The sequence below is a fragment of the Rousettus aegyptiacus genome, unplaced genomic scaffold (genome assembly GCF_014176215.1).
Source record: "Rousettus aegyptiacus isolate mRouAeg1 unplaced genomic scaffold, mRouAeg1.p scaffold_m13_p_1, whole genome shotgun sequence".
Taxonomy (NCBI): domain Eukaryota; kingdom Metazoa; phylum Chordata; class Mammalia; order Chiroptera; family Pteropodidae; genus Rousettus; species Rousettus aegyptiacus.
The window spans coordinates 155,942,173-155,961,831 of NW_023416284.1; the positions used below are offsets into that span (position 1 = coordinate 155,942,173).

The 19,659-nt window shown below is 36.5% G+C and overlaps 1 protein-coding gene across 6 annotated transcripts in view; it reads left to right on the plus strand.

The window, feature by feature from the left end:
- TPD52L1 (TPD52 like 1) overlaps window positions 1-18,548 on the plus strand; it is an 84,153-nt gene extending 65,605 nt beyond the window's left edge. Inside the window, exons 4-8 of one of the 6 annotated variants that reach the window (XM_016161341.2) lie at window positions 5,268-5,369; window positions 8,802-8,816; window positions 10,315-10,353; window positions 13,303-13,363; window positions 17,920-18,548. In XM_016161341.2, the coding sequence (XP_016016827.1) occupies window positions 5,268-5,369; window positions 8,802-8,816; window positions 10,315-10,353; window positions 13,303-13,363; window positions 17,920-18,045 (343 nt within the window). In that variant the 3' untranslated portion in view covers window positions 18,046-18,548. The remainder of the gene's footprint in view (window positions 1-5,267; window positions 5,370-8,801; window positions 8,817-10,314; window positions 10,354-13,302; window positions 13,364-17,919) is intronic. The other 5 variants (XM_016161342.2, XM_016161344.2, XM_016161343.2 and 2 more) reach the window with 5 other exon arrangements.
- The last annotated feature ends 1,111 nt before the right edge of the window (window positions 18,549-19,659 follow it).

Genomic DNA, 19,659 nt, shown 5'->3' on the forward strand with positions numbered 1-19,659 from the left:
GGGGGCTGGGGGAAAAAGGGGAAGATGATAAAAGAGTACAAACTTTCAGTTATAAGATGAATATGATCTGAGAATTTAATGTATATTATGGTGACTATAGTTGATATCACTATATTGTGTAATTGAAATTTGCTGAGAGTAGAACTTAAAGATTTCTGTGGATGTATCGATTAACTAGGTGGGAGGAATCTTTTCACAATGTATATGTATATCACACTATCACTATGTACAGCTAAATATCTTACAATTTTATTTACCTCTGTAAAGTAGAATAAAAAGATATTCATTCCAGCCAAACAATCTATGAAGAGCAAAACCTGTTTTTCTGTTGACTTTCTTTGAAAAATAGGAAATTTCCTTCTACTTGAAACAAACAAACAAAAAATTCCCAATAAACACTCTTCAATTAATTAATGCATATAAAGTGGTCTGAAAATGTGAGCTGCTATTTGCTGTCACTGTTAAATCTTTGCCCAAGAAAGGTTCAGTACTAGATGAGGTTCAAGCCTTGCTGGGTCCTGCTGTTTCTTGGGATTGCTTTTGAACATCCAAGAACAAATTTCCCTTCACTCAACTTAAGGCTCCCACTGCTCTCCTCCAGAGTCAGAAATTTCCACTGGAAAGCCCTTTCTTTGCACCTGTAGCTTAAATCTGGGACTCAAACTGGAATTCATTTCTTTCCTTTGGCTTCATGTGACTCTTGGTCTGGTTTATTCCAGCCCTGGGGATATAGTGATAGAACACGATGTGGCCCTAGCTCTCAGGCAGTTTAGGCAGGTCATGGAGACAGATTTGAAAACGATTAATTGTAACACAGTGAAAAAAATGCTTGGAAAGAGCTGTGCAGAGGGGTCGATGGGAACACAGAGGAGAGACACATAACAGCCTTCTTGAAGTATAAACTCTCAATTTTTCTGCCTCTCGATGTACGATTGACAGCAAACTGGGGATATCTTAACCTTTTGATTTTTATTTAAAGAAAATGTATTACTCCTCTATTAATTATGTAATTCAGCAATGATGTAACTTATATTTAACTTAATGTAAAAGACACTAATAATCAAAAATGCTAAATACTACTTCCATTTAAATTACGGTGTTGTCAGATCAATCTGCAGGTTGGTATTTACGTTGTTTTTCATTATCTGAATATTATTGAACATAATTATATGTGATAAAGTTGAAAAAAGTTCTAAGTATTAGTAGTTCAAACTGTGTACCAAATTTCAGGGCACAATAAAGGGAGTAAAATGTAAATACGCCAATTTATGGATTAGCAGTGGCCTGATAAAAGGGCCTTTTATCAAGATACAGGCTCCAAGCCTCTGGATGGGAATGTATATTACTTATATAAGTTTATGATCAAGCCCAACTAGGATCCAACATAAGGTTATAGGTTCTGGTACACAACTCCAGAAGGACCCTTCGCTTAGACTATGATGCGAATGGTGCTCTTTGGAGCTTTTAAGGGTTCTGTGCCCAATGGCCAATTTCTCATGTTGTTCCTGGTTACTTGGAAACCACTTCCTCACATATAACCTTCTCTCATTGCCTGCCTCCTTGAAATCTCTTTCCCTCAATTATTGGCCTCTAAGTAACATATGTCAAATGACTACTTATTTTCAAGAAAGGTGATGGTTAGCCTAAGGAAGAGATGTAAAAATGTGGGGGAAATGTGCATCTTAGAATTCTTGAAATACAGTATTATTTCTCTCCACAAACAATAGAGTTATAGAAAACTTACCTGATTCACCCTCTAATGGCTGTCATTTCCAAGCTCACTGGACTGGGTCCTGACTCTACTTCTGTCATTAACTGGGCCTCAGTTTCCTCATCTGTAGTCTGAAAGGATTGGGCTCTAGTGCTTTCAACATTACATAATTCACAGAAATAAAGAGTTAACAGTCCTAAAAGTCTCCCTTCAGCACTTCATTGAATTATCCATATGGCTGAATTTTAACTTTGAAATCTCACATGTAGAGTTGAATTTTTCATGGTGAGGATGTAAATGTCACTAAAAGCTCAGGGGCCCCTGTACACCCACCTCACGTTTTGATATAAAAGTGTCTTTAAAACACAATGTAGCTCACACTTATATGTACTGCTCTCTAGCTATTTTTAAATTAAGCCATCAAATTCGGAATGGCACACGCACACACACAAATTTTCAAAAGTTACCTTTATCTCAAAATTCAAAGCATTCTCCAATACACAAAATTAAGCTACATGGCATAGTTTACAAGAAAATTAAATATTTGCTCTAATCACAAAAAATTCCTGAAGCAATGCAGGACCAACAGAAATAACTTTCTAACAAATCCAAAGTCCCAACCTCATGTGAAAACCACAGATATTGCAGAATATTTCTTTACTTTTCCCTTGAGTCACCTTTGAGGCCTTACAGAGTCAGTGCTAGGTGAACGTCTATTAGACTTTCTTCCTTAGCCTTACTCAAGTCCCTTTTCTACCCCATTTCCCCTTTCCTCCAGCTCTATTCTGCTGACACTCACTTGACCAAAGTTCTAGGTACGTCTGGTCTCAATTGGACAGGAAAAGATGGTTTTCAGTCTTCCTAAGGGTGCAGGCTTAAATCTTTTTAATTCTTTTAATTCTTCAAAGTAGGGCATACAACAAAACCCTCCTCTTGCTAACTAAGATGGAGAGCAGTAGAGGTGGTGAGACAGTAGACAAATTCTTGATATATTTTGAAGGTTGAACCAACAGGGTCTCTGGATGGACTGGATATGGAGTGTACAAGGAATTTAAGGGGTAAAAATGATACTAAGTCTCCCGTTTGGGGTATTTAATGGATTACTCTATTTCTCCATCTATATACATGAGAAACTTAGATAGCAAATAAGTTTTTCAGAAAGGTGATGTGAGGAGAAGGAGTCCTGGGTCGAGCCTAATTCTAAAGCCCCATCCATAGTGCAAGAACATGTTTCCTCTGGATCTAAGACTATGCTTTCCTCACTTCCAACATGTATGGATTCCGCTTCTAAATGCATTCTTCATAGATCTGATTTCATAGCTCAATTACTGCTTTGTGAAAACTTGGTCAGCATCTTAAAAATATAATGAAATAGGTATTGAAAACTTTTCTTTCTTAATTTGTAAAGAATCCCTTTCATTTTTAAGGCCAAATCCTTTGCATTTAAATTAAGCCTAGTTAATCCAAGTGATCAGGACAAACCGACAACATATTTAGCAGCGTATTTCTTCTGAAGAATTCTCAGCACATGCCATTTCAAGATTGCACCTCACTAAAATCTTGTAATAATGACTGATGTTTTTCTTTCTAGTCATTAACATTTAGTACTATTTTAACTGCCTTCTCACTAATAACAAGTTAGACATTAGCATTTATTTCCTATGTGAACTGCCTGAAATTCAATGGTTTCATGTAATCAAAAACATTTTCCCCATAATTAAAACCTAACGTCATGTAGAAAAATGTAAAAATAAAATTGTAATTTGAATAAGTTGATATTTTTTACCTACATAGAAAACAACATAGGAAAACACCCCAGAAGCCATTCCTTTCTCCCGTCATCTCACTTCTCATCTGCTGCTTTGACCCAAAGCCAGCAGGGCCCACCTTCCCCACTCTACTCACACAGCTCTCCCTCTCCAGACATACTAATTCTCTCCTAGGCACCAGATTCTTCTTCAATCCTTATTCTCCCTGGTTTTTTCATATTCTCCAGGAAATGTCTGTTTAATGAATGAATACTAGATTTGGTTTTATTGTCTAGATCGTATGATTTTTACCCTTTCTGAAAGACAGGCATTGTGTAAATAAATAATATATGGTACTAATAATATTGTAAACTCATTCCTACCTGCTAACAAAAATTCAGTAATAGGCTACCATATTCATACAGTGATTTCAGTCCCAAGGAAGACCAAGGGGCATGTTTTAAAGCATTTCCTGAGAGTTAATAGTAAATTTAGAACTGCATGACTTATGGGAGATGGAAGGGGTGGAGGGCTAAAGGAAGTTCCTACACAACTGATTTTATATAAAGTCTTCTCAGAGGTACTGTACACATGCAGGTATTCTGGGCTAAGCAGGTAGCTTTGGGGAACTTACGTGGGAACAGCGTATATTGTAAGAAGATGGTATGGGCATTATAAGGATTAGTTTTAATTTTTTTAAAAACTACACAAAATATTTTTCTTTTTGTCTTTGTTTATTTTATTAAGATGTAATTGACATATAGCACTGTATAAGTTTAAGGTGCACAGCATCATGACTTGCATATATTGTGACATGATGTATAAAACTTGTCATTGATTGCTTTTCATTCCCTCAGGTTAGGAACCTTTAGTTGCCCACTTTATTGAATAAATAACTCTTAGAAAGTTTTTGTTCCTATGGATATACCACTATTCTTTCTGTCACCATACTCAAAACCCCAGGCCAATCTTTCCACTTCTTTCGTTTTATCACTTTTAACCCCATCGAGTCTACCCATTCGATTTGTGTGATCCAGCACATTCCTCTCTGTTCTTACTGCCATGACTTCCAGCTCAGAGCCACAGAGGGGCATCCTCTTTGATCATTGATTCATTCATCTGGCATTTATTGAGTTTCTCCTGTATTCCTCTGCCAGATACCAGGGGCACAAAGATGAATGACTTCCTTGCCCTCGAAGAGTCAGTCTAGTGGGGCATAGGCTTATGAAGAGACCATTGCAATAGTACATTCCTAAAACTATTTTGAAAAAAAGTCACTATATTACGATTATGTTTCCTTCTTATTCCCAGCGATAGTATTAGCAAAACAAGTTAAATATTAGTTATATTTTGCTTTTTTATTGGTTAATTTTACCCTCAATAACAGTAAAAGCTTAAATTTCCCTTTGAAATGTGCATTTTCTAATCTCTGTGTTAACTTTGGTGGCTAGAGCTTTCATTGGCAAGTGTCTCTTCATAGGGTTAGTACACTTCTTTAAGAATAACTGTCTACTCTCAAAATAGTTCCACTCTTTGTGATTAAAAATCTACACATTACACATTAAGATCTGTACTTGTATATTTTTCCTGAATTCAGATTTAATGGTCTGACTTTCCCTCTGCTAAGTGGCAGCCAACCCATCATTCCCAAACAATGAATAGAAACAATTACTTCTGTGGATCATCTTCTCCCTAAAGCTGTTTAGGAAAAGGAATTTTCAAAGGAAGGAGACAGAAGGACCAGGGGTATTTTATGGGTGATCACGACATATGTAAACTGTGTTACTACTGTTCTGTTTTACTTACAGCTACAAAAAAACACATGAGACCCTGAGTCACGCAGGGCAGAAGGCAACTGCGGCTTTTAGCAACGTTGGGACGGCCATCAGCAAGAAGTTTGGAGACATGAGGTACTGTGGGAAAGAACTGTGGGAATGGTGCCAAGCCCTTGGCTTTCGGAGAGAGAGGGAGCTTTTATAATCTATCGGCTGGACTTGCTAAAATGTTCTTTTTGTTATTATTGGGGAAAAATTTTATGTGGTTGATAGCCGTTGGTGACTGAGATAAAATTTTATATTGGGATGTCTTCTGCCTGAAGGTCGCCTTAGTGGCCTGGGCCCAAAGATGCCTTTTCCACTGGGGCCCGATCTAAGTAAAAATAGCATACGCCATTAAGCACTAGTAATGAGGGGGGATTTCAAAAGAATGCAGCATACATGGAATTTTAATCATTGTACTTTAAACAGTAACTTAAAATGTGCATTCAGTGGAATATGTGCTAATAAACTATTCTAGTTACATTTCAGTATATATCTATCTAGTATATTTTTTTCTATGCTAAATACATACATATTTATTATTTTATTGCAAAAGGTACTATATGGTATATATTTCTGATAATTTTCTTTCTTCACTTTAGGAATATACTGTGAATATGTTAATAAACGTTTATAACACTTTCATTTTTAATGACCATATTATCTTCCAGTGTGTAGCTGTAGCAAAACTTCTAAACAAGTCACCTTGCATGTTTTTGGTTACTGTCAGTATTTCATCATTATATAAAATTAGGATGGACATCAAGATTTCGAACTGAGAACCAGATATCCTCACTATAGGCACCAGAAAAATAATATAGTATTAACCATTTTTATTTTTTATATCATGTTCTAGGAAGTTATCTTATATAGAGTTGTTACTCTCATATTTTTTGCTTGCTTAAATAACTATCATACTTTATTTTGAATTTAGCCGATATGCTTAGGAGATTTTTCTTTGTAAATTGATTTCAACTTTCTCTCTAAAAATCAAATTTACTTTAAAAAAACTTAAAGTACATTTTAAATTTCTTCTTTTCAAAAGATCTATTATTTCACTAGATTCTTTAACTATTACTTTTTATCACCCTGCAGCTTTGATATCTAGAGGCAAATATTCATATCTTATATTTTAGCTATTTTTTTGGCTTCAAAAATTGCCGGATTGGCGTTCATGAAGTTAGAGTTAAGTACATGTACATGGATCTGAACACATTGTTTTATCTTCATTTTTACTAATAATACAATAAGGAAAAGCCATTGAAATTCTTCAGAGGTAGCATATGATGAACAGGTAAACATCCTGGATTATTAACTAACCTTAATTTTATTACAAATAAAATTTACTTCTAACTATAAGAAGATACATGGAACCCTGAGTCACGCAGGGCAGAAGAGGCAACTGCTGCTTTTTATTAAAAATAAATTTGCAGTGATTTCAATGGCATTAAAACATTTATCTGAACTAATTAAATAATTCCTTATAAAGGGAAGACGCTATTACCGGTTATATTCAAGAAAAAATATTTTCATGTTTATAAAATTTGTTCTTTATATATGTAGTTGAAACCTTTCACTTGAACACTGGGACCTCAGCATAATACTAGAACAGTGTTTCTCCATTTTTAAGGGAAATTTACAAATACCCCTGAAGCTTGTTTAAAATACATATTTCCAGATTCCACCCCTCCAAGACTGTGCCTTAACAGGTCTTGGGTAGGAATCTAGTAATCTGCATTTGTGACAAGCTCACAAGTGATTCCACTTCAGGTAATGAGGAGGCCAGATGTAACTTAGGTTGCCTATACTTGGGTGTTCTCAGTATGAAATAGGTATAAGAATAACAATGTTATTGAGCTGTTATAAAAGTAACAGAAGAGAGCCTGCCATGTATTCAGCACTCAATAAATGCTAGGTAGCTTTTATCTTGACTAATTGACCATCTCAGTTACAAGGTGGCCCCATACTACAAAAGTTAGAGACAGTCCATTAACAAAAGCACACTGTATTTCATAAAGGTTGTGCTCATTTTTCTAAGTGGTAAAGAATGAAGACTGTTTCACATGTGCAATATGTTGACATATTCATGTTCATATACTATCAGGTACAGTATCAAGGTTGTGTCAACTGCCTTTCCTCCTGTTTCCATGTGGCTTTGTTTTCGTGTAATAGGTAATCTATTTCCCGGGAGTTCCCAACTTTTCATTAATTATTATTCTCTACAGGGGACACAACATTTTTATTACAAACTATTGGAAAATATAGCCTGTTACTAGAGACTCAGATAATAGTCCTATAATATGTAGACCTGTATTTTCAGTTACATTTTTTCTCTAACTAGAATATTTAACATTTTATATAAGTAAGGATAAACTCCTGTGAAAGCAACAAGTTTTACAAAGAATTTTTAATTTTAAATTATGCTAGCACTTCCTTGCAATCTGTGAGGTCAACCAAGGGTTGCCTCACCTAAAAAATGAATGAATGAATGAATGAATGAATGAATAAATAAATAAATGATAAATAATGCTAGGAGAAATAATATAATAAAAATCATGGTTGAAAATTGCTTAAGTTTACTCTAATAAAGATTTTTAAATAAGAAAAATTAATAATTTTTTATTTTCTCAAATTAATTTGCCTATTTATAAAATGATAATGGGGAAATTTTAAAAATTTTTTGCAGACATTTTACCATGAATCCCTTTTTGGTTTAAAAGTATCCTGTTTTTTTATATTGTTATTAGTTACATGATAAAATTCCTTTGTGCATTCTTAGAACAAATTTCTAAACTTGTTCAAAAAGATTTCCACAAAAATTCAAATACCTGAGATGAAAAACAGTACTTCTTGTTTTTCTTTAAAGTAATTCCAAGTTAATACATATGGATTTTGAAATCCTAGGATTTGGGCATTTTAATTACTGAATGAGAAGGCCTATGTTAGAATTTAATTTATATGTTTTATAAAAATAAGTAATATTTCCCAAGCTATAATTGTCAATCTCACCCAATTACCGTTAAGTGAAGTCCCCTTAGCCCAACCATGGAATTGCTAGGTCTCCTTCTCTATCCATAAAATAACATTGTGAATAGCTACCTAACTAAAATGTCTCCTGTGAAGTTACAATGAGGTCACATTTGTGAAGGTACTGTGAAGAAACTCGAGCTGTTGGAATAACTTTTATAATATTGACATCTTCCTGAAACTTCTCCGTGAATTTGTTTAAACTGTGTGTGTTCTAGTGGAGATGAAGTCTTTGGAAGAGGCACAAAATTTTATTAGCGAGTCAAACCATTCCATATATTCATGATAATAATAGAAGCACAGCTTATAACAGGTTGGTAAAGTAATTGTTAATACACATTAAAAATTCAGTATACTCAAAAAAAGTAATAAATGGAGTTACGTAATCTTTGCTTTGGGTTCTTGAAAGAGGGGACAGCAGCCAGTGTTGTCATTGCTTTGCATCCTGATCCACTAACTCTGCTCCCACTGTTCTCTCCTGTGCTGCCCTCGCTGCAGGTCTCACTCCATCGGGTAAGCGCTGCCTGTGGGGCCCTGCTGGTTCCTTGCTATCCATTTTGAATCCCAGAGCCTGCTGTTTCTTTCACACTGTGGGTGTGCCTCAGCCAAAAAAAAATAGATGTCTTTTCCTAAAAGTGTTCATGACCAGGGAGTTACAGAGTCTAGGGCACCTAATGCATTCGGACACATTTATCTCATTTCTAGATCATTTACACCAGTTTCACTTGCTGAGCCATCTCTCACCAATCTCTTTTTCTGCATCGTTCCTTTCTATATTGGCAGAGGTCTGTAGAACAAAGATCCGTAGAAAGAAGAAAAGAAGTAAAGTGGATGTTGGGAGTTGTTTATTTTTATAAAACTTATAGAGAGTAAAAGGTCGAGAAACCAAAAATTATTTTCTCTACATTGTCATGTTTTTCTGAACTTCTTATAACTGGTAATTGTTACTTATGGGGATGATTTGCCTTCAACTCTGTACCTTCTAAAGTTGAAGAGGAAAAAAGTTACTGGAGAAGCACATGTGTTGGGAAGGGTGCGGACATTGTTCTGGGCCTCTGAATCAAGCTTTTATTTTTTTAGCTGGAATCCTATTATATACTTTTCAGAGCAGGGGAGGATTTGTCCTTTTCTAATGTAATTTCTGAGGAAATATTTTGCCTATAGTTTCCAAATGGAGTATCTAAGATAGGACCATAGGTTTCCCCTGAATTTCTTTGTCCTTTTCTGTCTGAGCTCCAGTAGAGAGTCACCCATATCAATGACCTCAGTGGATATTGTTGGGGAAAAGTGAGGAGTTTGATCCCTTCTCAGGAGGAGAGAAAGCAGGGATGGTGTTGGAAGGTGCAATGGGGAAATACTAGCCCAGGAAAATGAACCCTATTTTTGTGTGGAACTCACATAGAAATAACAGGCAGTCAATCAGAGGGAAAATGAGTCAGCGACCCTTGGATTAATAGGTTAAGAAGTCTTAGAGTTCTTAGAAATGTTAATATTTGTATCAGCATTTTAGAATGGAGACAGAAATCCCTGCTCCCATGCTAGACTGTGAATTATGTTTGCGTGGTGTGTGTTTCCTTGATTGTCTCATGTTAACTCTGTATATTCCCCTGGAGAGAGTTTCTCTACAATGGAATGATAAGTTTTTACCTGCCTTGGCTCTACTTCCTGGATTCTACCCTTCCTGTGGTTCTGACCAGGAACAAGGAGTAGAGAGGGAGCTGGAGAAGATGCCCATAAGCTAATGGGCTGACCAGGAGGAAACTAGACATTCTCCTCAGATTCCCTGGCCTACAGGAAACCTCCAGGAAGTTAAATAATATGCAGCTCTTCCTTTGTACCCTTGGAAGCAACTGTGGCCCATATTCCCAAAGATAACAAATATCATCCTGGTGGGGTGAGCAGCAAATACTGCAGAGAGCTGAAATTAACTGTGAATAGGGAGTTTCTCGTGTACTTACATTGTGCTATCTTCTTTTTTCTTTCTTCCCTTTAATCTGCTTTTGCCCTGAAGCTACTCCATTCGCCATTCCATAAGTATGCCTGCTATGAGGTAACGTGTGTAAATTATTTTACATAATATTAATGCAAAATGTATATGAAGTATTACTTTACTGATATTTACTTTGTGGGTTTTGTCTCCCTTTGAAAGGAAGTACCATGACCTACCTACTCATTCTCTTTTCTGATGGGCCTCAGGAGAAAAGGCTGACAATTCTACAGAAGTATTGTAGGTGCAATGAGCTTGACCAGACACACTGGCCTAAATCCAGCCTCTCCCGATTTGTGTGATCTGAGACAAGTTATTTAACCTACCTCTTTTATCCACATACCCAGAGAAATAAGACCTACCTTATTAGGTCCTGTGAGATATAAACAAAGTAACCTCTGTAGAGCACTTAACACAGGGCCTGAGCAACTGGCAGAGATGGAAATATGTTTCTTATTTCACCAGAATTAAATGCAAGCCTGGAAGAAAGTTTAAATGAAAGGATAGGAGATTAAGAGGGCTACAGTTCTGGAAAGGATGTCATCACAAATTTTTAAGGTATATAGTAAGGTGAAGTGTCTGTTGAACAATAATAATGTCATCAAAATTATTGGCTGAATGAAAACTAAAATGTTCTCCACTTCCAGTTTTGCTTGATTTTATAATACAATCACATGAAATCAAGCTAATAGTAGTACAGAGGAATGAATGTCAGAATCAGAAGATGTAGGTTGTAGCCCAGCTCTGCCAAGAATGAACTTTGCAGCCTTGGAAAACTCACCTCAGTTTCATCATGTTTACAGTGAGGCTAGAACCAGATTCACTGCCCTTCCCATGGTGCTGGCCTTGGGCTGCCTCGGTGGTGGTGGTGGTGACAGAGTAGGAATCAAGCCTCTGGGACCCTCCCCCACTTTAGTCAGAACTGTGCCTCTCTGCCTGTTTTATATCATATATTGTGGTGTGAATACATTTTAGAGGGGACTCAGTTACTCTAAATAGTTAGAGAGCACTGAAGCCAACTTCTTTCTAGGGTCATGTGCAGTACTAAAAGTTTGTAGTTGTATATGATGTGATTTAATCTGAGTAAATCATTTCTCTGTTTCTGGCACGTATTCTACTGTAATTTGGTTAAAGGAATGTCTGATTTGTTATGTCTGATAATGCCTCTTCTACACTGGGGTTGTTTGGTTACTTTGGAAATTTAACAACAGTATTTGATTTCCCAAATTTGGTGGTAAATTGAGAGCATAGATTTAAGATTGTCTAGCTCGTATTTGAATGACTTGCTCCCCCTAGCACAAGAACACCCAAACTGAGAAGTGCAGCCTGAGGCTCTGAGCTCTTTTACTTGTCAAATTCTAAGTCCAGGTGTCCAAAGAAGGTTTGCAAAAAATTAATGTGATTTTGCTCTGTGAACCAGGAATCCATCTAGTTGGCTATGGGTCAAATGCAGTCCTCACGAGATTGTCTGAAATGAACTTAAAAAAAAAAAAAATGATTTTACTCATCTAGCATATACCTATGAACTATTAGGCTAAATTGTCTGCCTACTGCAGTCCTGTATAACTGATGGATGTCAGCAATCATGTGAGCAGACTAGGCCAAATAGAATCCGCAGTTTAAGTCAGGTATTAATAAGTGTAACTTTTGAGTCGTTCAAGTATAATTTCACTAATATATCATCATGAAAAAGAGGTATTTGGAGGATTACTCGTAGGAATTGGACTTATGTTTGAATCCAATACAGGATGTGATGCCATGTTCAGGCCCATTTATCTCACCATTGTTAATTCATTTATGACTATCTGGAGTGTCAGAGTCTTAAGAGACAATCTGTAATAAAGCCAAATTCCCTCAAAAATGTATTCTCTATATTAATTTCTTCTTGATAGTATTAGAGCCATGCTCCATCCTACACAATACAATGAAGCCTATATTTTATAGGCTATTCCTCTTATTTTATATCTTCCGCACTCGAGAGAAAATAGCAAGTGGATTGTCTAATATGGTAACATTCAGTTGAGTTATTTGATCTGAAAATGACGGCAATCATTGCTGAAAGCTAACATGGATATATACTTTAAGATGCATTTTTAGTTTCTTTAGTTTTTGTTCCTTTAGTTGAACTTGGTAATGTCATTCTTAATGGTAATGCTGTCATTAAATCATGTCACGTGGTCAAATCCAGTACAGGAAACCAAAAAGCACCATGTGAAGTATTTAATGCTTATAGTGACAAAATGCTATAGAGAGATTATTTAACACAATGCTGAGTTACTAATAAAATGCCGACAGACTGCTAAGGTTGTCTCTCATAAGAGAACAAATAGGTATATCCTCTTCAGGAGGAAAAATACCACATGCTAACACCATTTTGATCAAGCATTAGACAAGTGATATTCCAACTTATAATAATTACAGCGTTAACTTTCGGAAACATCTCTTCATGGAAGTTGACCAAGTGGTTACTTTTTAAGGCATTGAAAAGAAAAAAAAAAAAACCTTATGAACATTTTTTTTCTTTGGGTTATTTCTGTCCAGTCTCGCATTCACTGCAATGAGGAACTTTAAAATTCCAAGTGGGAAAAGCCAAATACGACATCCTTAAGATAGTCTTTTCATGCTATGGGGGAAAAAAAAATGAGTTTGGAAAAAGAGTGTTGCAGTAGAAACAATTGGTAAATGAAAATTAAGCTGTCACTCCTTCGACTCATTAAAAGTGATTTACAGGGTCCCAAGGCATTTTTACAGCAGTGTCACTGCCAAATGCTATATTATTTATTCTACAGTGGAGTATCTGGCTATTTTATTTAGGAAGAGTCCATGTTAGGTTATGGTTTCTGGATCTAACCTAGCAGAAGTGAAATATATGTTAAAACATGGTTTGCATAGGTGGTAAACCAACAGCTAGCTCAGGTGCAAAGGTGATGTTTACAAGAGCAGGAACCAGACAGCATGGTTGCTGAGACAGCCGGGTCTTTGGAGCTGACCTCTCTCTTTTTGTTATTTTAGGAATTCTCCTACTTTCAAATCATTTGAGGAGAGGGTTGAGACAACTGTCACAAGCCTTAAGGTACAAATGAAGTGAATTTTGTGTCACTGGGTCTACCGAATCAGGACAGCATAGTCCTAGCTGCAATTAGTTCCAGTGGTGGGGCCATCAGCATTTGGTGCAGCCAAGAAAGCAAGTCTTGCACAGAGTCAGTCCTTTTCTTCACACATAAATCCATAATTAAAACCAATATTGAAGAGCGTCCCTGTATCCTTACAAAGTTGTTCATGTAAACCATTCAGGATGAATTGTTCATTATGGTGAATTAGGGTTTGTGTTCTTCTCCTCACTGGTTAGAACTCTTAATGCTATTCCCTCAATAGTAGGTATGTGAGAGAGGATGTAGATAGGACAAAGGATATGCGAATTCTGAATTTATATTGTAAGTGAAAGTTCAATAACAGCTCAAAGCTCCTCTGGTTCGGGCATGGACTAGCTAAAACAAACTTGGCTCCCTGTATTATATTGCCATCCACTACTTGTCAACTGCCTATATTTGCTTACTCAGTTCACATACTAAGCGCCGCACACTTCAGTTATCATTCAAGAAAAATAAAGCTGAGTTACAAAATGCATTATTTTGTAATAGTGCATTTGATCCCTAGGTATAAACTAAAAATATGCCTGTTGCATAGTAGGTACTAAAAAAAAATTGTTGAATCTATTGTTTGTACCTAAGTAAGTTAGCCTGCAGAGGGGAAAATAGCAAAAATAAAATTAGTCTGGCCCTAAAATGTATAGAACTTTTAAAATAGGAAAAATCATTGAAACTGCTTAGATTTTTTTAAAGATATCACCTAAATGATGACTTATTACACCTTGGTATCATTATCACTATTTTGTATACAGTCCATTTCTGTATTTCTCTGTTATTGGGAAAATGAAGAATATGTGAGCTATTTAACCAGATTAAAACCACATGCTGATTATCCAGCTGCTCCTGAATCTTCTATCACCATACTCCTCTCACATGTGCTGCCTGGGAAGGGTCTGTGAGGTTACTAGAGTTCCCAGATGCTCTTACTGATTTTGACCTGGAGGGTCTTTCCCTTTAGGGGAGAGTCTTTAGCATAATCTCCTACTTCATTTGGTCTGAATTAGGTGGTTTAAGGCCCAGAATGAAATTATTACTTGGCATTTATCATACCTTCATTGGTTTCATTTAGCAGCAGCTTCTGGTTGTGCAGTTTCACTGCTCTGCTTGTCAACCTTACTGAGTGACCAGCAGAAGCCACTAAATTGCTCCCATTTGTAGGGAAAACTTTAGATATGGAGAGACATGCAGTATCTTGGACGTTTCTCTTGCTAGAATATCTAGTTTCAAAACAAAAGGCTCAAAAAAAATCTAGAAGTCGATTTCTCAACATTTGACTCTCAGCCCTAGACACTCCAAAGAGAATGAACTCTGTTGCTTGTTAGACATCTAAGTTCTGACATAGAAGAAGTTGTACTTTTTAGGTTTTCTTTAGAAGGAGCTATGAAAAAGCAAAAGAAGAATAAAGAGCAATCTATTTTCATTTGCTTTTAGAAAACTCTGGTAAGCTCACAGCTCACATATGATTTTATGATTTAAGTGTTTGACCCAAACTCTCAGCTTCTCACTTTATTACTTCATTGGGAAGGAAGGTATAGAGCCTGCCTCCTCCATCAGACATGCACAAAACTAATTTAGCTAACTGGATACTAGCCTGTGTCAGTACCTTCTGAAAGTGGGTTCTGTGTCTGCATGATTGCTAATGGGTTTAACAAGACTCACAACCCACTCACTTCCTACATCATGATCAATGCCCAGTACCTCTTTTTCTGCCCACCCAGGCAATGGAGAATAGCTGATAGTCGTGCTTTGTAACACACCTCCCACTTCCTCAATAATTACAAATTGCTCATTCTTTTTTAATCCAGACTAAATCATAGATGTTTAACTCTTCTTTATATAGCTTATTCTCTGCATGGTTTACTTTTGTGGCCTCAATCTTTTATGAAATATCTATAACTTTCTTCAATTATGGATCCTGATGTTATTTCCTGCTGAGGGAATGACTCACAGATCAGCAAGGATGAGTGAAAGTGCTTGCTGCATCTCCGTTCACATATAATGCTTTAAAGCTTGATTTTAAAAACACCACACAAAGGGAATCATGTTCATATTTGTGTTCTATTAGAAAAATGTTCTGCTATGAACTGAGGTCAATTCCTGCCATTTTCTCACACAGTCTGTCACACACCATGTGGCATTTGGACCGAATTGATTGTTCCTCCTTTATACACAATTGATCGTCCATGAAAAACTTTCAAATTCATCATAATCATATAAAATTTAGTCCTTTCTGCCTATATCCCTGTAGTACATCAATGTATTACTTGATGAAGTCTCAGCTGGTGTCACCTGTACACTCAGTGAGCACACTTATTGGGTATATACTACCATGTTCCCCTGAATCATGAGTAACTGCGTCCCTTTTAATCATTCTGCACCCATGTTAAACAGACCATATTTTTAGCACACCTACTTTTTGATGACTATATTGCATGCCCTGAATTAAAACCTTAAAAAAGGCAAGATATATTATACTTATTGTTTCTTTGTGTCCTTTCAACCAGCTATTTTATTATGAAAGATTAGGAAGCCCAATTCCATAATCCAAATAAAATGTTTTACAAAGAACAATTATAATTTGGGGGACGAACAGACAAATTCTTGGATGGAAAACCATTATGAAGGGAGGCTCCAAGAGAGGTTTATTGTTCACATCTTTACTTAAGATGGTTCTTGCTTAGAATATTGTGATGTGCAGTCATTAAACCCACATGGTTAGAAAACCCCTTTAGTCTACTTCCTTCTAGCCAAATTGCTGTATTTCAGAGCAGTTCCCTCCTCCTTGGTTTTTCTATTTTGATGTGAGAAAGTCAAGAACTAGGAGGGAGGAATGAAACAAAGCCCAGAAGGAAATATCAGTAATTGGTATTCATCTGATACAATATTGTGTGTGACTTCTATGTCAAAAGAGAATATGAATAAAATAAAGAAGAGAATGGGAATTCTTCATAGAGAAGATTAGGTTGGATTAATCTTGTTTCTCTCAGGAAAGAAAGAAGTATACTGAAAAATCACATAATTGAAAGCAGTGACATTAATTGGAGGACAAATCAATGCTCAGTGCTAGAGGTTGGTAAACTAAGGCTCGTATGCCAAATCCAGCTGGTCATTTATTTTTTGAATGGCTTGTAAGCTGTTTTTTACATTTTTATAATGGCTGAAAAAAAATCAAAGAATTATATTTTGAGATGTGTGAAAATTAAATTACATGAAATTCACATCTCAGTGTCTATACAAGTCTTTTTGAAACACAGCCGTCCGTGCTCATTCACTTGCATGCATTGTCTTTGGCTGCTTCCTACAGCGGCTGAGTTGAGTATTCGTGACAGTTACTATGTGATTCCCAGGCCTAAGGTATTTATTATCTGCCTCTTTCCAAAACAAGTCTCCCAACCTTAGCAGATGGAAAATTTCAACTTAGTAATTGAATTTAAAGGGGCAGATGGGGATTTTAATGACAACTGGAGAAAATTGTGCGTTTGTTTTGCAATAATAGAACTGTTTTTAAATCCTGGTTAAGGCTTTAGAAGGGCAGGCAAGGCAGTAGGTGGATGCATTAATTTCCCAGTGTGGTTTATGTTCTTGTGAGTGATCACTTTGGTGACAGTGGGATGTAGGTAGCATTTTAGGATTGGCAACATTATCTATTCCATACCTTTCTTTCCCTCAGTGTTTTTTTTCCTTAGTGCTATTGCTTAAAAGAAGGCCACTGTTACCATGAATGACTTTCATTAAACATTTTGGACCATTAAATATTCTTTTGAAGGACTTTTGAATAAGGAATTTTCCAAAATACTTAACCATATTTCTTTTCATTATAAATTTCTTCCTGAATCTGTTTTTATAAGCCGATAACACGTACACAAAAAGGAAGCCTCGTAAAACATCATAACTTTGCATTTTAAGGGATTTTCCTCCTATTAAGGCAACTGTTTAGGAAGATGGAAAGTGACCAGTGCTCAAGACTTGGTTCATCCCCATCTCTCAAAGCAGAGACCAGAAATCGTGTTCAGTTGAGTCACTGCTTTTCAAAGGACGTTTGTCCAGAAATCCATATTGTCTTGCTAAATCTCAAGTAGAAACCTTGAAATAAAGTCACTTAAAAATATCCATACATTTGTAAAATGAGGGGACTATAAAGTCCAGTTCTGTTTTGATTAAATGGTTCTCTGGGAGAGTGAGTAGATGGTGCAAATCTACAGATCTGGTTATGCTCCTGAAGAGACTAAGAATCTTAATTGCAGAAGAGATAAAGAGAGAGTTGCTAAAATTGTACAAAATCAAAGTTACTAATCCAATCCCAGAGCATGAGTTCGACTGGCATCCTAGCACTCTGTTAAAGGAAATGAACTTCTCTCTACACTCTTTACAACCCCTCAAGAAAAAGAAAAAGTGTTTCTGAACTTGAAAGTTATCACTCCTCTAAAAACATTACAGAAGTAATGAACTAACTGCATTTTTGCATCTCTGGCCGTTTCAGACGAAAGTAGGCGGGGCGAACCACGGCGGAGGCAGCTTCGAGGAGGTGCTCAGCTCCACGGCCCACGCCAGCGCGCAGAGCGCGGCAGGCGGCCCTCGGCGCGCGGAGGAGGAGCTGCAGTGCTAGGGCTGCGAGCCCCGCGCCCTCGGAGGCCCTTCGCCGCCTGCGCACGCCAGATGTGAAGACCAAAATCCCGCTGGGAGATCCAGGCCTTGACCCTGTGCTTCAGATGGCCTCACCACAAAGTTTAATAAAATGATTTCCATTTCTCTTTGTGTTGATAATGGACCACTTGACCATCACACTTCAGTATTCACAGATTATCATCTTTTCGAATGTCCTGACTTGAGCACGTACACAACTGATCATGATCCGTCTCTGTGTAACAACATATTTTCCAGACACGAGCTATTATTCGTTTTGATTTTTGCTCAGACTCCTTTACCTTGTGCATGTCTTTGAAGGCTGAGTGAGCACTTCCTTGCAGTTCAGTCTCCCCACCGGGTGGAGCTCTTTCTGCCTCCAGGAATGGGATGACACAGCAATTCCATCAAACTGCTTGTGATCTCCCTCCCCTACATCAATTACATGTTTATTTAAGCAATTAAAATGATTGATTTTAATGATGACTTTGAAGTCAGTTTTTTTAAGTCTTCAGGGATATTGATGATCTTAAAAGGTGGTAGCTATGATTCTGCAGACACTATTTTAAATCAACTTCTAATCTGGTGAATATGAGATATATGTAAGTAATTATAACCTCAGCTACCTTAGGATGTTAAAACAATCTTTAATTCTAAAATTCTCTCTGATCTACATTGACCAGTAGTTAACCTTCCACATCATGTGCTTCTTTTCTAAATGGGAACTTAACATTTGTTACTAGGTAGCAGAGATGCATCCTATAGATGTTTAAATGTACACAGATTAGGCCTACTAACCAAAAAAAAAAATCACAATTTTTATATATATATATATAACCTATATCATATATAAATATATCTTTACCTATTATATATTTAAATATGTAATCCACATAATATATATAACCTATAGTGGGTTCATTTTTAAAATTTATTAAAGTGAGAGTGAAATAAAACCAATCTGAAAAATTCTAGTCGAATTAATGGAACAGGACAAACTGTACACCTACCTGACAATCAAGTCAATGCAGGGTCACATAATCTGAGACCTTGGACTCTTATCTTTTGAGGAAAAGAAGAGCTTTTTTTTTTTTTTTTAAGTGAGAATGCTCAAATATTTATATTTTTAAATTTCTTACCTCAATGAGGAAGGTTTAGGACTATGTGAACCCTCACTTGATGGGTAAATGGAAACTGGGATAATGATTAAGTGACCAGTATTAAGTCTGACCCAGTAGAGGCTTTCAAAGTCTATGAATTTATGAGTATCACAGATGGCAAAAAAAATCCCAAATAAAACTCCTGCACCACAGAAAATCTAGTTATAAATATTTGAACCTTATCTTGGGTTATTTTGTGTGCATGTTTTCATGTCAGAAGAAAAATCTCCAAAATACTGATGTAGTTCTGTTTTCCTACCAATTGTCTCTCCAATAATGATCATACATTGCTGATTTTCAACCCTTTATCACTGTTTAAATACTGTTGCTATGATGCAGCAGTATTTTGATGCAGAGAAGCATTGCTCTTTTCAAAGCAGAGCAGCTGTATGTACATGCGTGTGCTGCTGCTGAAGAGATCATGCACCTTGCTTCCT